The 20,634-nt window shown below is 34.7% G+C and overlaps 1 protein-coding gene and 1 non-coding gene across 3 annotated transcripts in view; one reads left to right on the forward strand and one right to left on the reverse strand.

The window, feature by feature from the left end:
• Positions 1-18,582, reverse strand: part of LOC135086504 (sodium- and chloride-dependent glycine transporter 2-like) — a 36,086-nt gene extending 17,504 nt beyond the window's left edge. Inside the window, exons 1-8 of one of the 2 annotated variants that reach the window (XM_063981226.1) lie at positions 18,465-18,582; positions 14,806-14,900; positions 14,502-14,616; positions 13,959-14,131; positions 13,266-13,456; positions 8,821-8,935; positions 4,041-4,172; positions 710-852 (exon numbers count right to left, since the gene is read on the reverse strand). In XM_063981226.1, the coding sequence (XP_063837296.1) occupies positions 710-852; positions 4,041-4,172; positions 8,821-8,935; positions 13,266-13,456; positions 13,959-14,131; positions 14,502-14,616; positions 14,806-14,871 (935 nt within the window). In that variant the 5' untranslated portion in view covers positions 14,872-14,900; positions 18,465-18,582. Of the gene's footprint in view, positions 1-709; positions 853-1,005; positions 1,117-4,040; positions 4,173-8,820; positions 8,936-13,265; positions 13,457-13,958; positions 14,132-14,501; positions 14,617-14,805; positions 14,901-18,464 lie in introns of those variants that run through there. The other variant, XM_063981227.1, reaches the window with a different exon arrangement.
• On the forward strand, positions 2,654-2,726 carry Trnai-aau (transfer RNA isoleucine (anticodon AAU)). The gene has a single exon. It is a non-coding gene; the product is annotated as a tRNA-Ile (tRNA).
• Positions 18,583-20,634: the final 2,052 nt, after the last annotated feature.

The following is a 20,634-nucleotide window of genomic DNA, read 5'->3' on the forward strand; positions in this document are numbered from 1 at the left end:
AATATGTTTATTATCATCAGTAGTAGGCACAAGTACCTTACTATGCTCGCAAAGCCGCAACTTCGTACGCGGGAAAATCGTTTTCCAGACAATTGTCAGTTTAATAAGACCTCTCATTTTCATGGGACTGCGGCCAGGAGTGTATATGTCAACGTGAAATTGTGAACTCTGTCAGTTTATAATATAACGCATTAGATTGTAAGCTAACAGTGGGTTAGGTTAAGTTAGATTGTAATTTAACTAGTACGTCAGATTATAATCTGACGGAATTCACAATTTTACGGTGACATATCCAAACTACATTTTAAAGTTCAAACTAAAAATTGCTCATTTTTTACCTCTAAAAGTTGAAATATCCAATTTTCAAATGTCTTAACTTTCTAAGGACGAATTTTAATTGCTACAAACTTTACTCCGTCCTTTTGAGGCATAAAACCTTTTTTGAGTTGTTTTGTTTATGCACTTTTACTAAGGCTGTAATTAACCAGAGGTGAAAGACTTTTCCATTTTTAAAAACGCCCTTATGCTGATTGCAAACTTTGAGTGCTACATCACATAATTTTCCGTGGAACTTTGCACTTGAACGAAGCGCGAAACCTTTCGTTGCGTGGGTATTAAGGATTTCATACGTCATAATTATTTAACCAGCCATGCATACGAGCTTTGTTTGCGATCAGCATTTTAGCGTGCTTTTACCTTTAAGCCGTACCTGGCAAAGGCACTCAGCGTGAATATCAATGTGAATATTACAACCGCATTGTCCACCATAGTGTACGGGGACATGGTGCCGAAATCATAAACGCCCACGAAACCAATCCCGTAAGCGTAAGTCACGTGGTCCATTGCAACTGTCTGAAACAAAATTGAATCTGGTATGTTCTACTTAAGTGTTACATCAAAAAGGAATTAACATTACGTCACCTAAGTATAATAGTAAAAAGATCGCATTCTCTATGAAACTGTTATTGGTTTAGTAGGAACTTTAAAACAAACAATATTACTTACTACTAGCTTTGCCCGCATGATAGTTACAACCTTTTAACTTCTAGCACTTCTAAAAAAATCCTGCTGCTTAAGAAAGTCTAATGCCATTAAACTTTTGAGGTTTTAGTAAGCCTACAAAGACAACATTAAAAGTCAAGGCATCTATTACGTTTAGAATTATTTATGAATGTTGAGACTATTTCCAGGACAGAACGTCGAATTGAATAATCTATCGCAAGTCGCAACACTGCATTAAAGACTCTTGTAGACAGGTCTTTGAATATTCACTTTACCCGGGAAGGTAAATTTTCTTAAATCGTTAACGATTTCGTTCAGTTTCTCTATTTTCTCAGGCTAAACGTTGTGATTAATAGTTAAAAGTACCTTGAAGAGCCCATTACTTTGACGGCTAACGATATGTAAAAGTCAGCTGTATTTTAAAAATTCTAATTTATTAGTAAACCTTAATAGACATTGTTTTATCGAGTAATTGGATAGGGAAAAAATCCAAGCAATTTTTCTCTTCATAATAACCATGCAGATAGCAGCAAATTATCTTCAGTTTGGAATATTTTAAATGGGCTAAACCAAGTAATATAAATACTTCTCTCAATTTTCTGTGATGAGAAGTAATTTATAAAACTTGATTTTCAATAAACTCACCTCAATCTAATACAGGATCATAAAAATCGTGGACTCAAATAACTCCACTTAATTATTCATTTTTGATTTAACAAGAAATATACTTTTCCATAGATATGACGACCAATTTATTCATTAATAGCATATTAAGTACCGACATTCAATATCATTCTGACGAGGAATGTACTTAAATAAATCAAAGGCATTTCATGTTCTGAATCGACGTAATAGGTTTAAATTGAATATTGTCGTTAAACGCTGAATAATAAAAGCATTCTTGGTTCCAATGCACTAACTATGTGACAACTTGCCAACATTAAAAATGTAAAATACCTAGTACACGTTTTAGTCTTTAACTCGATACGTTTCCATTTGTTACATAATCTGTCACTTTAGAGTCATTTTACCCATTTTCTCTCTTAAATCGCGTACCTTTTAACCTAGTCAATATCGACATCGAACAAAGCAAACGCTACATGCGATTTTTTTATATGTTATTAGATTCTCTGAGAGAAGTTTAAACCAAAGTTTGCAACCCTCAAAGCGCTGTGCTACTACTATGGTGCTCGAAATTCTGTAAAATATTGACACTTTTTTTACTTTTTGCTCTAATTCATACAAACTCAACATTTTTGGACAAAGTAATGTAAGAGCCCATTAAATTCCATTAAAATTGTAACAATCTAAGCCCAAACGTAGCTCTATAAACCTTATGACAGGACTATTTAGGTACTGTAGCTGTAATTTTAATCATGTAGTTACCAAAAAACTTTTTAAATATTGTGTACCTAATAACAATGGTTAAGACCATTTATTAATGGTCATCTCAATGAAATTTATTAAAGTTACTTGACCCAATATAAAATAACTGAAAGTTCACCAATTCAATTGGAGCCATAGATAATGGATAGTATCATATATCTTTAGCATAAAACCTTCGACTTCCTACAATTTCCTACAGAAAACCCCTATTAAAGATATTGTGATACTCACAATACTATCCAGAATTTCGCCCTTACAAACGTCGGGCCCATTAGCTCAGCTGGTTAGAGCGTCGTGCTAATAACGCGAAGGTCGCGGGTTCGATCCCCCATGGGCCAATTTTTCGCAGCAATTTACTTAGATAGCCCTTATACAATTTATCAAAAGTACCTACTTATAAAATTGCGTTTGACAATTTTCCTAAACATAAACAAAACTTTCAATCTTGTAAACGTCGTTATTTATGTATATTTTTTCCAAGTTTTATTATGCTGAACACATTTCAAATTTATTTTAAGCTTAATAAGCAAAAAAATAAACCAAGTGCGTGTGTGCCACGCGCAGTGTAGGGTTCCGTAGTTGTCCGTGTTTACACAATATTTCAGAAACAAACAATTACTTCATCTAAAGTTACTTAATATTTTCTTCTAAGGAATTATTATTAGGTATTAAACTTTATAAAACATGAGTTAAACAGATTTTATCGTACCTTTTGAACTGTCAAATGAATACGATTGCTTTACGTTTACACAATTACACCTCTGATCTTAACCGTTATAATTTTCCTTGAAAGTTCATAAAAAGTAAGTACTATTATTGTGAATTTTAACAGATTTTTCAAGCCAACAGTTTAGCTTCTACAGGAGGACAACAACAACAACGAACAAAAATTGGCACTTTAAACTTAAATATTTTGTAAACAGATCCCTAAATCAAATAATAGTCTTAAAAACCCCTAAGTCATTTTAAAAGACCTATCCAACTATATCCCACAATATGGTGTAGAAGATGAAAAAAAAATCACATGTAGGGGAGATACCCTACAAAAAATATTATTTTCAAAATTTTATTCTACCACTTTGTCGGCGTAATTAATATACATAACTCCACAAAATTACAGCTCTCTAGTTTTAATAGTTTCCAAGCAAAACCTCGGACGGACTGACGGATAGACAGACATGTCATGACGAAACTAGGGTTCCTTGCCAGGACTACGGAACCCTAAAAATGTATAAGGGTAAGTAGATAAAAAAATGGGCTGGATGACATTCACAAACACGGCTCAGTACTTAAATCTTTGAGTCTATTATAATGCTTTTAGCAGACTACGTGAAATCAAAATTCAGAAAAAAATACAGGTAACTTTTTAAGCTATAATCTGGGCTCGAAGTTAGAGTGCTAAAAATGTAATCGCAAAAAACTTTTTCCATACATTTGATATGCAACAAACGGCAAAAATCCATTACCACGGGTTGATTGACAGGGGTAAATTAAATATTCACGTAACTGCAGAAAGCAATATCAATTAAGGTAGTAGTACACAACAAGTTCAATTTAGTGCTGGACGAACTCTGTTTGAGAAGTGGAATTTATATGTTAGACATGGAACCATACGTAAGTAAGTAAATAAAGATTAATAAATAACTACTTACATACGAAGGTGGTGAACTGATATCCAATATTTGTGCAAAATAGGTGAAAGGGTTATATTTACTAAAGCACAATAGTAAAATCATCACCACAAGGGTTGAATAAAATCGACATAAAAATGCCATTTTAAAAATCTGAAAGGTATGTTCTTAATTAATGTTCTTATTGCTTAATTAGAACTACAATGAAAGCTCAGGGGGCGGTTTTTTCGCGGCCGTTGTGGCAGTGGATAGTTTTGTTTTTACTAATTCATATACTTACCGTATTCGCGGTTTCTAACCGCCCACGCTACTGCGGAAAACATTCGCAAACCTAGCGGAATATTAAGATTTCAACAGAACGTATGGAATTTCTCTGCCAGTCAACACAATTCTACAACTTTTTATCTTGATTTTTCTAATTATAGGTAGGGTAGACCGGGTACAATAGTACCACGGGTCAATAGTACCATCGGCGATATTTCTTCATACAAGCGACGTTAGATTGTGTGCATAGCGTCAGAATATGCGCTTTTTGTGTTTCCATCCGCTCACCAGTCGGCGGCGCTTGCGCTGAGAAACGAAGGTGTACAGGAAGGATTTTTGTTTTTTGCCCAGCCGCAGTAAGTTTTTATGTCAAATATATGAGCCCATAAGTTGCCTAATATGCTATTTGTTACCAAAGTATTGTTGTCAATAGTTTATCCAGACTCTAAACTTTGTATCGACAGCGAATTATTGGCATTCACTGTGAAAATGACTGAATTTTAGGTGAAGTTCTCTTGACTACCTACTTGGAAGAATTGTACCAGTCTCCATGGGGTCAATTGTAGCGGTACAATCAACCCCGTGGTACAATTAACCCCCGGAACCTTATTTTATACTTACTACATAATATTTTGAATTGGTTTTAAAGTACCTATACTTATAATAAAATAAGTTATTATAAAACATTCACGTGGTTATTTTAAATTTTTACAATTATAGGCATACCTTCCTACTGAAAAAATTGTCTAGGTTCATTCATAGTTGCATGCATTAAGCATTAATTAGATACTATTAGTGTTTGATTAAATAAGTAGGTAGATATCGATAAAAAGGTGATATAAGTACCTACCTAAATGCCTACTTAAAATATTTTAATATAAGGTTTCTAAAACCCTTCTGAATATGTACATTTTAGCTTAATTCAGTAAGTAACTAAGTATTTGAACGTTTTGTTTTAGATGCCTCGGCGTAGAGTCAAAAGTACGAATCGCGGATCAACGGATCTATTCCTTTATAAACAGGCTTATGAAAAAATCTTGAAAAGTCGAAGCACTAGTAGGTATAAATAATCAGGGTCAATTGTACCAGGGGTCAATTGTACCCTCATACAAAAATAGATTTTTCAGTTTTGATATTTCTATCATTGTTATTATGCTTATTGTTGTTTCAGAAGCAATATCCGAGCCAAATAGATGGCATATTATGTAGAAACATATAGTTTTTTCGTTTTTATGGAAGAAAAGTTATTGTTTTGTTTTTAAACTTAAGTGTTGATTTTTCATACTTGTTCCTACATATTTTCGATCTCAATTAATAAAGACTGATGATTGTAGGAGATTAAGAGAACAGAATACCAATAAAGGTGATGATTAGATAAACATAACTACTTTTATTGCCTCATATATTATTGGTACAATTGACCCGTTGTAGGGGTCAATTGTAACATGAGACATCGTACATTTCAAATTCGTTTTTCATTAAGTATTCGAAAGAATAGTTCAACTCTGCATGCTTAAATTTGTAGCTTAAGAGTCTAGTTTTTACAGCATCCTAACAGAATAAGTTATATTTCATTAGATTTCTCAATATTGAACAATTTCCAAAAAATGGTACTATTGTCCCCGGTCTACCCTACGTATATAGAATGTTCCTACGCGAAAAAACCCTTCCGTGAGTTCTTGTTATTAAAATTTAATTCAATGTGCTTAATATGTCTGATGTGATATGATGATAACCTATGTACATGTTACTGTAAAAGCTCGAATTGCAGTAAATCCTAAGATATTCCAGTAAAACCTAAGATCTACCAATTCCTAATGGTAAATGTCCCAAAAGGTTTGCGATTCGAACTCTTACCACCATTTCGTTGGTAAATCTTAGGATTTACATTAATGGCACGGTAAATGTTAAAAAATAAAACAAGCATTTTTGACAGGTAACAATCGGTCCTATCTACGCATTACACGAGCGCAGCCTTTTTGTATTGTTTCAATGTACGAACAATTTAAGAACTAATAATTAACTTTTTTAAAAAATAAAACCGACTTCAAATGCGTGAACACAAAAAAAACTAAAAATTGAAAATATTGCGTATAAAAAAGTTCATCCCCAATTTTCCACCCTTGGGGGTGAAATATTTTCTTCAAATTCGCATGAAACCACCCTTTTGATAATACCTATTCAACAAAAAAATAATCGTTCAAATTGATTTATAATCGGCGGAGATATTGCGTATAAAAAAGTTCATCCCCAATTTTCCACCCTTGGGGGTTGTTTTTTCTATTATTAAACTTAAATGGGACCACCCTTGAGGTATTACCTATACGCAGAAAAAAGATTTGTTCAAATCGGTTCATAATTGGCGGAGTTATCGCGTAACAAACATAGAAAAAAAAAACATACGGGTCGAATTGAGAACCTCCTTTTTTGAAGTCGGTTGAAAAGAAAGACCATCATCATACCGGCATCACTTTTCATTTTAATACAATTAAACAAACCATGATGTAACTGCCTTGTTTTTTCTTTAGCAACGTAAGATCATGTCATATAAAATACTAGTTTTTGCCCGCGGCTTCACCCGCGTGTAATTTTATTTGTCACAGATCGCCATAAATTATAGCCTATAAAATATGTTATTCTGGGTTAGAAACAATAATACTGTAAAGTTTCATGAAAATCAGTTCAGTAGTTTTTGCTTGAAAGAGTAACAAACATCCACACAAACTTTCGCGCTTATAATATTAGTAGGATGCATGCAGTACAAAATTTCAGTGTCCTAGATACGATATTTACAGGTATGCGCTACTATCAATGCTGGGTTATATTATAATTCCGATTTTTATCCGATTCCATGGACTCCATGGTATTATCATTTTTGTTATAATCTTACTAATTAAAAGTTCTGTAAACTTTTACGAAAACAGCATCGTTGGTAATGTCAGTCAGAAGGAATAAAAAAAGGAAACAGTAAAAATGTGAACACCAAAACACAAGAAAAAGAAATGATTGCAAATAATTTAAATAAGTTGGTATTAGTTTGTACTTATTACTATCATGATACCTTTATAATACTATGTATAGCCTGACCAGGAACATAAAAACCCCGGCATAGAGGCGCGTCAATTGCATTTGATAGTGCAACACTGAGTACAGTCGTATCTGTGTTAAATTAATAGGCTAACTTTATGTATCAGGATTCAGGATTACGGGCTAATTTGATATTTTCATAAATTAACGAAAAAATATTATTATAGGTAACCTGGTTTAAATAAATTAAATGAAACCATCAATCGAGCTAGTAGGATTTATTTTATTATTCATCAATAATCAAATTCAGAACTTGAATATTCAACTGCAATGTCTGCTCATGAACGCTTCAAACTCGGTAATTCTTTCCAAATTCCATAAAATTCAACACTTAGAAAGTGAATTTTTTTTTAAAATAGGTATTTGAAACAAACCCCAGCTAATTTTCATAGTGGACTGTACTATACGATAAACATGTCAGTCAATTTGACAACCTTTGTCGGAAACCTTATTCAATGAAAATATTGTCCGAACCCTTAGTATTTCTCTTCGACAAATACTTTAACACGTTGTAAACCACTTTTCTTTCACGACTATAAAAAGATTTTAGCAATTTAATTCACAAAATCAATTGCGCACATTTAAAATAAAGTTTGTTTATAGTTTGACAGCAATAGACTGACATGCAAGGTGACATGTCAATGAAGTTTTCAGTTACTGTTGCCATTATAATAAATTAGTACCATTAGTTTTCCGAAACATGGCGAGGTTTTTCAACCGACTTCAAAAAAAGGAGGAGGTTCTCAATTCGACCCGTATGTTTTTTTTTTTTTTTTTCTATGTTTGTTACGCGATAACTCCGCCAATTATGAACCGATTTGAACAAATCTTTTTTCTGCGTATAGGTAATACCTCAAGGGTGGTCCCATTTAAATTTAATAATAGAAAAAACAACCCCCAAGGGTGGAAAATTGGGGATGAACTTTTTTATACGCAATATCTCCGCCGATTATAAATCAATTTGAACGATTATTTTTTTGTTGAATAGGTATTATCAAAAGGGTGGTTTCATGCGAATTTGAAGAAAATATTTCACCCCCAAGGGTGGAAAATTGGGGATAAACTTTTTTATACGCAATATTTTCAATTTTTAGTTTTTTTTTTGTGTTCACGCATTTGAAGTCGGTTTTATTTTTTTAAAAAGTTAATTATGTTCCTGGTCGGGCTATACCTGTTTTGTCTAATAGTTGATGAAAGTAAGTAATTAAGCATTACTCATTGTTTTATTCCTAAAACCAACATCTACCAGCTGACAGAGGTAAAACCTAGCATATACTGAATTCGAATGGTAAAAGCTCGAAAAAATCGACGTATTTTCAGAAATACTTACATTTACCAACTCATCTCAGTAAATCTTAAGACTTACACTTAAATCTTAAGATTAACCGTAGTTCGAGCTTTTACAGTAACATACATATTTAAAAGATCATATTATCAGCTAGGTACTTACTTTTATTAATGTGTCATCCATTACAGCCGTGCAAAAAAAATTAAAAAGCCATATTACAAACGACGCAAAAAATCTCGTTGTTAGGACGTTCTTTTCCATAGCAGTAAAAGATATTCTGAAAAAATAAAACTGTAACAGTAGTAGGCGCGTGGGTAGAGGCTTATTTTAAGTCATATCAAGAAGCACCATTTATAAGAGACATTTGTTAATGGTTCATGCAAAACTGAATCAAAAAGTCTAGTGTTACAAGAAGCCTTCCGTCCATCTGATGAACATCGCATCTGACGCATATTTACTGGGATGAAAAACTGTATAACCGCCCACGCTACGTTCAGCCATGGCCGTATCAGACTAGACATTTTTGTAGCAGAATAGCACCTATTACAACCATATAAGATACCAGAATGTTCAGCTTGATGTGGCGTAATCCGTACATTGCGGTAGTGATCCAAACCAAATGCAATTACAGTCGAAAATCAAACTCACTCCCACGCGATTCGAAAAAGGATTTTAAAGCCATGTTAAATTTTATATTTTCTGCTCGTCAATTTTAAACTAAGTATTTATGTTGATACCGCACCCCCACGCAAAGGCTAAGCAACAAAATATATGTGATCTGTTTCTTATAAAGGAGAAAGCGTGTTTCAAGGTGAAGGCATTGAGTTTTCGCTATGGATGCGAAACCATACAGGGCCACAATATAAAGCGCTCAAAGAAAAGTGTTCTAACATTGAAAGGTGTGCAATTCAACAAAGAAACGATTCACCTTCAATAAAGGAAATTGATAAAAAATAAAATATCTAATTAATTCTGAAATGATGTTTAAAGCTGACGGTAGACAAACGAGAAAACGGTCACATGCGTTTATATTACTAAGAACGAATACCATCATCATAATCAACATCATAATCAACATCATAATCAACATCATTATCAACATCATTATCAACATCATAATCAACATCAAAATCATAATCATAATCAACATCAAAATCATAATCATAATCACATCATCATTATCCATTAGCAATTCTCTACCAATATAACAATTAACAGCCCATGCGTACCTACTACGCGCCATTTTACCCAATTACGAAATGTAACATCAAGAAGAATAACATGACGAAAAATGACAGAATCCCTATTGATAAGTAATTATACAGTCTATAGGTAATCACAGTGATTACCTATAGACTGTATAAATTGTACTAGAGCCGGCATCGGGTCACAAAATCAAAAAATCAAAATCAAAAATATTTATTCAGTTTAGACCACAAGTGGCACTTATGATGTGTCATACACAGTGATAGCATCACTGCAGCGCTTCATCACGGCTCCATTTATAGGTGCTTTAATATTTTACCAATTACGCTCATTGAATCATTTATATTGTGTGAAATTGAGTTTACTGACAAAAGTAATGCAATTGTATTAATTCATTGCGAAATTATAATCGCGGATTTTAAAATAGCAACACGACATAACCCGAATTTCGGCTTAATTGAACAATGGGAAGTGGGCGTAAATCGACTTGTTTTTCAAAATTGACACCTAGTCTTTTGGTGCAGACTTTTTATTGATAAGTGTATGTAAATTATGAATTATTTCAGTGAAAAATAAAGTTTTTAAATAATTTCGTATGAAAAAATAAGTCGAAAAAAATTGTTGAATTTAACAAAAAATGTAATGCTATTCCATTCTTTGAAGTGGTCTTATTAATACCATAGAGTTCCAGGAAATCAAAAAGAGCACGTTGTATAATGCGAAAGTTAAGTACCTAACCAGTGTTTTATTTATGAGAATAGATCTACCGGCCTCCAGTGCCGTAACTAGGGCGGTGCCAACGGTGCCCAGGCACAGGGCGCAGACCCTGGAGGGGCGCAGAAATGACCAGACCAGTATCTAGTTTTGTTTCATGCATGGTAGTTAAGTAGTAGGTACATATTGTTTTATTGCGAATATGGTGTAGACGCGCCCTCTGTACTATCTATATCTATATGGCATCTTTCAAGCGATCTTGAAACAACAACACTTGTAAAGGTGGTTTTATATTTGTCTGATGTGTCGTGACGTGACGCGTCAGAACGGTATCGGTTTCATACATTTAGTACTAGCTGGTGCCCGCGACTTCGTCTGCGCAGGATTAGTATTTCGAACAATATGTTTATAAATTGTAGCCTATGTGTTATTCTGATGTATAAGCTATATTATTGTAAAGTTTCATTAAAATCCATTCAGTAGTTTTTGCGTGAAAGAGTAACAAACATCCATCCATCATCCATACAAACTTTCGCGTTTATAATATTAGTAGGATGGTAACGTTCACACTAGTGCGTAACGTGTTGTGTTGTGATGGCTTATGTATGGAACCGATACAGTTCTGACGCGTCACGTCACGACACATCAGACAAATATAAATCCACCTTGTCTTGCTCGCAATATTACATACACAAACAAAAGTACCTATACCGTAACTATGAGACAATTTCTGTCTATATTCATTTGGAGGGCGCCACTTCTAACTTAGAAGTTCTAAGCAAATCTGTCAATCTAGCTGAGGAGATGTACAATGTACATATAGTTCACGTTACGCTGTCATTGCTGTCAGCCACATTCATTGGTCCTCCCTTTATCTTTGATTTTATTCATTAACTACGTGCGGCGTTACTGACGCACTAGCGTGCGAGAGATAGATAGAAAATTCATCGTTCGACAAGAGTGAAAAGGATGACTTACAAAACTAAACGATTCACAAACGTTCCATTCTGCCGCGCCGTCCCACCCAATGTTCGGGGATTCCCCGATACATCGAGAATCACGCATTCAGATAGCCGCAGTGTTGCCAGAAGGTTACTTTTGTAACCTTTTAGGTTACTTTTGAACTGCTTTGGTTACTTTTAGGTTACACTAATGAAAAGGTTACTTTTAGGTGATTTTTCAGAAATTGTAGAATTAACTTTTACAGGTTATTCAGTAAAAAAGATTAATAGTGACAATTTAAAAATTATGTCATAAACTGCATTTAAACATGAATTTGATTTATTATTTGTTATAAAAAATGAGTTTTAGCCAATGTCCCCCCCCCCCCCCCCGTAGAAGGTTACTTTTTATTCAAAAAGGTTACATTTTTTTATATTTCTCGCACCGGGCGCATAAAATGCTAGTTACGGCACTGCCGGCCTCTACTAATAGTGATAATAAAGCTTTTGACAGCAATCGTAAGTGCAAATAATTTTTCGACAAAAATTAATACATGCGTAATCCCTATTCAATTAGTGCAGTGCTAGTAGAGCAATTAACGATCATTCGGCGAATATCAGATTAATACGCATTGCTACAATAGCCTGTTATGTATATCTGTATGTTGATATGTATGTTTGTTGTTGCATTAAGGGGCCTAAGTAAGTGAAAACGGCAATATTGACTGTTTTCTATTAGCGAATACTTAATGAATTTACGATTTTTGGCACTGCAATTTTTAATGTGTATTACAGAACGTATGTGTGATGGGATGACTGTTTCGAAAACACGATTAGAAAAATTTTGCTCATAGAATAAATGTTAGTTACCTATAAATTCATTTATAAAAGCTTAATACGACCGTGTTTAACAATAAAAATTCCTATAAAATCACAAAGAAATTTCCTAAATGTTTTGGAGTTCAAAAAACTAAATATTATATTTATTAACTTTCTCATAAAAATATGAATGGCGCTTACGAAGTTTAGTTTCGAGCTCGTTGATGGACACTGATATGGATGACGTTTAAAAGATGGCATGCTCGTTTTCATACTTTTCATTCTATTTATTTGACATGCAGTATCTATCCTATCCATATCTATGTGCGGAAACGTCACGAAATCTGAATTACCCCCCTTAGTCCTTCTTTTCTTCATAGATAATTGACACTTACAAATAATTTAAATGCGCTAAAACTAAATATTATATTTATTAACTTTCTCATAAAAATATGAATGGCGCTTACGAAGTTTAGTTTCGAGCTCGTTGATGGACACTGATATGGATGACGTTTAAAAGATGGCATGCTCGTTTTCATACTTTTCATTCTATTTATTTGACATGCAGTATCTATCCTATCCATATCTATGTGCGGAAACGTCACGAAATCTGAATTACCCCCCTTAGTCCTTCTTTTCTTCATAGATAATTGACACTTACAAATAATTTAAATGCGCTAAAACTAAATATTATATTTATTAACTTTCTCATAAAAATATGAATGGCGCTTACGAAGTTTAGTTTCGAGCTCGTTGATGGACACTGATATGGATGACGTTTAAAAGATGGCATGCTCGTTTTCATACTTTTCATTCTATTTATTTGACATGCAGTATCTATCCTATCCATATCTATGTGCGGAAACGTCACGAAATCTGAATTACCCCCCTTAGTCCTTCTTTTCTTCATAGATAATTGACACTTACAAATAATTTAAATGCGCTGGAGTATTTTTAAAATTGGTCAAATTATGGTTATCTTCTCGGCATTGCATAATTATTTCTTTTGATGGCAGACAACTTATATTAAGTTCCTTATTCCGACACACGGTCCAAGAGGGTTCACTCAATAAACTTGAACCTAGGAATCGGATTGAATCCGCTAAATCACCTGCATGCTGTAAAGAAAAAAAATAACATACCTACAATAAAATGGTTACCAAAATCAGATTCATAATTACAAATAAGTTGATGATGAATTCTTGATTCATTTAAATTACTGACAACTGATTTGACCTCATCATCTACGACGAGCCAAAACTAAAATATTCAGTTTAATTCTACGTTTATGTGTAGGTGGTATATAATAACACTTGATGTTGAAAATATTCGTGCCCTAAAGAAAACCGATCGGTAACTTATTTCAAGTTCATAATATTTCAACTAGAACTTTTTTGAAGAAGTTGGATTCAACTGTGATTTTTATGGCGTTAAAAGTTTTAAAAAGGGATTCGAAACAAACAATATTTTGTATTATCGTTAAACATTTATTAAATACACATATTTTGGTGCAAATTAGTGATCGTGATTAAATTAATAAGTAATCAATTTTCTTGCTTGAAGACTAGCAAGGGAAAAAGTCAAAACGAAGTCAATTCAATTCAATAAAAGCCCACTTACCAACAAAGTCCAAAGAGCAGATTGTAGCAAAATCCCATAAGTAATCCCTTTGAGCAAAGGGTTTAAGTGATGATTGAAATCGACCCTTCTTGTGTATTGTTTAATAAAAAAGTCCATGCACATATACGGCATACCTATCGTTACCTCACATACAATAAAATCGAATAACCTTACTGAAAAGAAAAATCAGTTATGTACAATGTAAGTAGGTAGCCAAAACGAGTAAGTTAATGTTGAAACTGAGCTCTTAGCCCCATTCTGTTATACTTCATGACCTGGAAACTGAGTTTGATATTTTGCATTAAGTCAGTGTTGGGCTTTCAGTGACTGCAACTAAGAGCGCTTTTACATTTAGGCAACTTTAGCAGCGCGACAAACACGCAACAGACGCGCTGCTGATAATTTCATACTATATGACAGCGGATGCCTGCCTTCACATTATAAAAACGCCGCTGCCGCGCTGCTGTCGCGCTTCTCACGCCCTATGTGAAAGCTGCCTTAAGCCTCGAACTTAAGTCAAGTCAAAAAGTAAAACTTACGTACCATTTTCGTATACCTTGGAAAATATATCAAAATTTGATGACGATGACGCAAATGTGAACGCCAAGTAAACAAACTTTTTTATACTAAACCATTTGAAATGATCGGTGGTAAAATCCTGCAAAAAACGTCATTTTATATTTTGTAATCTATTAGTTAACTGTGTTACCTAACTATTCATAATTACATCCAATTACTTTATTGATTAAAATATAAGTACGGAACATCCTTCTTGTATTATCTGTGTAATACAATTATTGCATAACTTTGATATTCGTTGCGATTGAGAACAAAAATATAATCTTACTCTTTTATCCGAGAATAACGTCATACTTGAACTTAGGTCATTCATGGTGTGTCGCTTGTGCGCCATTTTTGTTGATACAATGTTCTGCTTATGACCTAAAAATAAGCAAGATGCTAAGAAATACCATTGAAATTATTATATTTTGTATGGAACCCACCAATGTTTAAAATATTTACAAGAGGCGGCATCGGGTCACAGTGATAGCATCACAGCAGCGCTTCATCACAGCTCTATGTAATATTAATTGGTAATATTATAGCACGAGTATCTTTACCTATTTCATAATTATAATTGCATGACAAAGGTCGTGCAATTATAATATCACTTCATTGCGACATTATAATCGCGGGTTTTAAAATAGGAACACGACATATTTAAAACCAATGTTTAAAATATTTACTTTGATTCATCATTGATCTTTAGTCACAGTGCATACGGTTACGAATTAATAGACATAGGCCAGTAGAATTAAACACAAAAATTGATTAAATCGGAAATAATTCCTACAAAAGATTTTTTTGCTTTAATGGCTTCATTGGTTGCCCATTAAGACTCTCCTAAGTTTTCGACTTCGACGGAGTTGTGCTTAAGTGGTGGGGGCCCCCGAAAGGGGCGTTTTTTCGGTTTTCCGGTTATACCGCGTAAAGGACTTACCCTATCGAAAAGTGGTCTTCATGACGGTTAAAGGGCAATTAATCCTGCATTGAATAAGACCAAATTCATATGTTTTGGACAAACCGTTCTCGCGCTAAAGTTCGGCAAAGTAGAAAATATACGTATAATTAATGACCCTCTCCACGTCCAATGGCTTGTTACCCACATGCTTCCAAGCCTTGTAAAGGGTCGCCTTAACCAGTGTAACCCTAACAAGGCTCACGAGTTTGATTCGCTTATCCTTGTTCGTCCCAGCCGTTCCTTAACTGCGGTTGCTGCACCTCTTCCTGGCACTCTCCTGAACGACTCTGTGTTACCTAATGTGGCTGCCCCTCTTCCTTGTACCTTCCTGTACGATTGCATTGCTTAGCCATATGCCTGGTCCAAGGTTCGACGCCACAAAATCAACTTCGTACGCGTGAAAATAGTTTAAATACTATTATCCGTGCTTGCAACATTTTTCTTTACTGCTTCGCGTCTATTTGTCGTAGAGCGATTGTATATATCCTATAGCCTTCCTCAATGTATGAGCTATTCAACACAAAAATAATGATTTCAATCAAACTAGTAATTCTTAAGATTAGCGCGTTCAAACAAACAAACAAAAAACTCTTCAGCGTTTTAATATGAACTTCATGTTGTTGATTTTTGGCGTCGAACCTTAGACCAGGCATACGGCTAGGCAACGTAGTCATGCAGGAGGATACAAGGAAGAGGGGCAGCCACAGTAGGTAACACAGAGTCGTTCAGGTGAGTGCCAGGAAGAGGTGCAGCAACCGCAGTTAAGGAACGGCTGGGACGAACAAGGATAGGCGCATCAAGCTCGTAAGCCTTGAAAGGGTTACACTGGTTGAGATGGCCCTTTTCAAGACTTGGAAGCCTGTGGGTAACAAACCATTGGACATGGAGAGGGTCATTAATTATACGTATATTTTCTACTTTGCCGAACTTTAGCGCGAGAACGGTTTGTCCAAAACATATGAATTTGGTCTTATTCAATGCAGGATTAAGTGCCCTTCAACCGTCATGAAGACCACTTTTTGATAGGGTAAGTCCTTTACGCGGTATAACCGGAAAACCGAAAAAATGCCCCTTTCGGGGGCCCCCACCACTTAAGCACAACTCCGTCGAAGTCGAAAACTTAGGAGAGTCTTAATGAGCAACCAATGAAGCCATTAAAACAATAAAATCTTTTGTAGGAATTATTTCCGATTTAAAAGCTAATTCTACTGGACTAACAAGATTACAAGAATAATAAATTATTAAATGAGACAATATTAATAATTAAATATTGTTGTTTTATCAAACCTTGATTAACCAATATTGGAACAAACCTTGCAAAATACCAATCTATTCTAGATTTGCCTTAGTCAAGTCTAGACTGCCATACAAATGTAAGACATTAAAAATGTATGTGAATACTAAACCAGAAAGAGGCGTATTTGCTAACTGTATCATACAGGGATACTACTGTTGATGTTATGTATCAGGCTGACTAACGCTGGAGTACAGTAAGTATTTTAATAACTTTGCACAACTTTGTTACACTGTCTAAAAGACGATTTCAGTACTGGTAACTGGTACTGAGGTCGCGATCAAACGTTATGCAAAGCAGAAATAATCAATTTATTACGTAGTATAGAATCTTTAGTTATTTAGCATACGAAATTTATGTCGATTCGACAAATTATAATAGTAGATTATATGTCAGTATTTTATCCCGAATAGTTGACAGCGAATCTGACTATAATTTGAAAAAATATTGGTGAACCAAATAAATAAATACATATAATATTATCTACTGCAGTATTTAGCTTGTCATCACCAGATTATAGAAGCCTTTACGGGTTACAGTCGTACTGACTCTTTGTATATGCATGTTCACTTCTCTACCTACTCTTTACAAACCATCCTATAGTGGAGACGAGATGAACCTTTGCCCCGCAGTGGATCATGTATACTGTATAGACTTCCTTTACTTGACCAAAGCTTTTAAGTAAACTAGGTACGCCAACGAATACCTTTTAACAAATCAGCGCGCGGGTACATTTAGTAATTACGCCGCAGAGAAATATGTTCAGTGTTGAGATATTTACAGAGTTGTCAGTTGGGAAAGCTGACCGTGAACTTCACAGATATGAATAACAGTGAACCTTCACAACAATTTTAGTAGGTAACGAAACACTGGGATATGTTAGTTCTAAAGTTCAACAAGTAGGTTTGGTTTTAGGTGGATACATTTTCTACAGTCTTATAACAATTTTCAGATTGATTTGCTACTCATGTAACATTTTTTGTCGATATATGAGTCTATGGGATGGACTTCTAAGCATGAACTTAATTTTTAATGCAATATTCCAATCAAAAAAATACTGAAAGACTTTATTCTGTGCCATTAGCAGAATGTGATTTTAAACTCTATTTAATTTCTTAAGACCTCTTTTTAGAAAAGCAGCCTCAACCTTAGCACTTACACTCACTTCAAAAACCACTTAACTAGTGGTTATTTAACAACTATTAGTTACTAAGTTCTTAAGGGTTCTCAGTAAATAATAATCCGGTTCTGAAAATTCTGCCCGTGATAGAGCGTCTTAAAGTATTACGTAACAGATGCTTTGCACCGGGAATCGTTTTGTTTAATTTAACAACTTAAATAACATTTAAGTCTTGATTAATTAACATTCAACCATCACAAAATATTTTAAGTTGAGAACTAAAATGTAAAAGGATTTTAAAACTCAATGTTTAGTTGTAATTTTATGGTAAAACTAAACTGTACAGTAGACAGCACATCAGACCATACATTTTATTGCTAAATTACACTTGTTACAACTGAATAAGATAGCCACATTGTTTACCTTGATGTGCGTCGTCCGTACACAGAAGACTAGACTAGGGTTTCACTAGTTTAGGTCAAAAACACAGTGCTAAGTTTCCCCTTTCCTAGGCGAGTTCACAAGTTAGTAAGCTACGAGCTAAAACTACGTATTTTAGTGCTAACTGACCTGAAATTTATAACAATGGTGAGGGCATTAAAGCGTGTACGTCTCACATAACTCGGATATCTGTGTCGAAATACGTTTTTGATAAATAATACGTCTGTAATCTAAAATGAGGACAATTGAGTCGTTTTGGTCAGAAAATGTCAAAAGTGACACTATACCTGACACATTGACATTACAATGACTCTTTATCCTTTCTCTATTACGTTTACCAGAAAAGATTCACATCATAAAAATTGTATACTTTTTCAAGGATTTGAGCTAATAAAATTAATGGAGAAACGCTTTTTCTGAAGAACATCATAGCAAGTGGAGCAAATATGCCTCGAAGTCCGCTAAGGTTGCAATCGACCAAAAATGCTAATTTTTTTTTATCCACAACGAGGAAGCTCTTGGCCTGTATCTCACCTGATGGTAAGTGACGATCAGGCCGAAGGTGGAAGCGAGCTTCACCCGGAATCCTCAACCACGGAGGAACTGGCTATCTTACCTCTATCTATCATTTCCATAAGTGACCGATAAAATATTGTAATTAAGAAGAAATCCAGAACCACAGCGAAATAATTTGATAAATTACCAGGGTTATAAAAATCAAGAATAATCCAGGGCCAGGAAGCTTCAATAATTGTCGGAGTCTCATGTATTGTGATTGGTCTAATTAGAAATAATACGTATCGATTCTGGAGCCTTCCAGGAAGCTGGAGCTCCAAGGTTATACACCTGGCGCTTAAGCTTATCAGAGCACTCAGCCTACCCAACACCAGACACATCGCACCGTAATTGTATAAGCAATATTAACGAGCGCTTGCTCGCCCTCGGTAAGCCATAGCCTAAGGCGGAGCTGATAATAAATTAATTTCTAGGTTCTAGGTCTACTAGGACGACGATCGAAGCTTGCGTCCGAACAAGCTTCTGCGATATTGTATTACCGATACTTACAAAAATAGTGATTCTCACATTACCAGCTATTCGATAAATTGAAAATTCTTCCAAGTTTCTTTATTAAACGTATAATCCTTATACAAATTAACACGAACATCTAGAAGGTCTTAAACTTAGCCGACGTTAGAAGTTGGTAAGGACGTGCATCAAAAGTTGAAATAACAATTTCTAAAGTATGATTATGCACAAAAATCAATAATTATTTGGTACGAAGTAAAAATTAAATGTCAATCGTAAACGTTTTCAAAACACTACTGAGATTTTTGATGTATTTTTGAATTGAAAGCAATATAACTCTGCCTGTTAACTGTTACGTGAAACTTGTGTGCTGCAAGTATTTACGGCTCCTAATTAGAACCGAACTGCGTCACTCGTTACCTTGTTTTTGAGGTCATAATATTATGTACTACTCCTCTATGTTTTGAACATGACAAATTAATTACAATGTCTTTGAGACTAATTAGGTGACTTTTTAGGGTTTCGTTGGATAGGTCTTTTAAAATGGCTTCGGGGTTTTTAAGACAATTTTTGGATTTAGGGATCCGTTTGCAAAATATGAATGTTTAAAGTGCCAATTTTTGAGCGCTTCTCCCCCCCCCCCCCCCCCCCCTCTAAAAACTAAATTTCTGGCTTGAAAAAAAATTCGTAATTCTGCTTTTCATGAACTTTCAAGGAAAACTATAACGGTTAAGATACACCAGTTAGTTTAAGAGTAATAGTCATTTGACTCATGTATTATAAAATTTCTTAACCAGTAAAAAATCCTTAGCAGAAAAGTGACTTTAGATGAAGTAATTGCTTGCTTCTGAAATATATTGTGGTAACGAAGGACAACTACGGAACCCTACACTGCGCGTGGCACGACACGCACTTGGCCAATTTTTATTTTTATTTACGAAGGTTTATTTAGCTGCTAGTTACTGTAGCTTTTCACCACGTCTTCACCATAAACGCAGGTAGTTAATGTAGTACCTCAATAACAAGATCCAGACGGCTTATCTTCCTTCTACCGCTCAGTTTGGGGACTTTGCATGTAGGCAAGTTAGAAGGAACATAAGAGGCCTGACGTAAGACCAGACAAAAAAGTGGAGTTGCATAACAAAGTCTAAGGTGAATGAATGACCGAGGACAGATAATAGCTGCTTGCTGGAGACATGTGCCTACACTGCCTACCGACCGAGGGAGGGGACAAGGGAGGTCAGCTGCCCCCTTAAAAATGATACCCCCCACC

The sequence above is a fragment of the Ostrinia nubilalis genome, chromosome Z, assembly GCF_963855985.1.
Source record: "Ostrinia nubilalis chromosome Z, ilOstNubi1.1, whole genome shotgun sequence".
Lineage (NCBI taxonomy): Eukaryota > Metazoa > Arthropoda > Insecta > Lepidoptera > Crambidae > Ostrinia > Ostrinia nubilalis.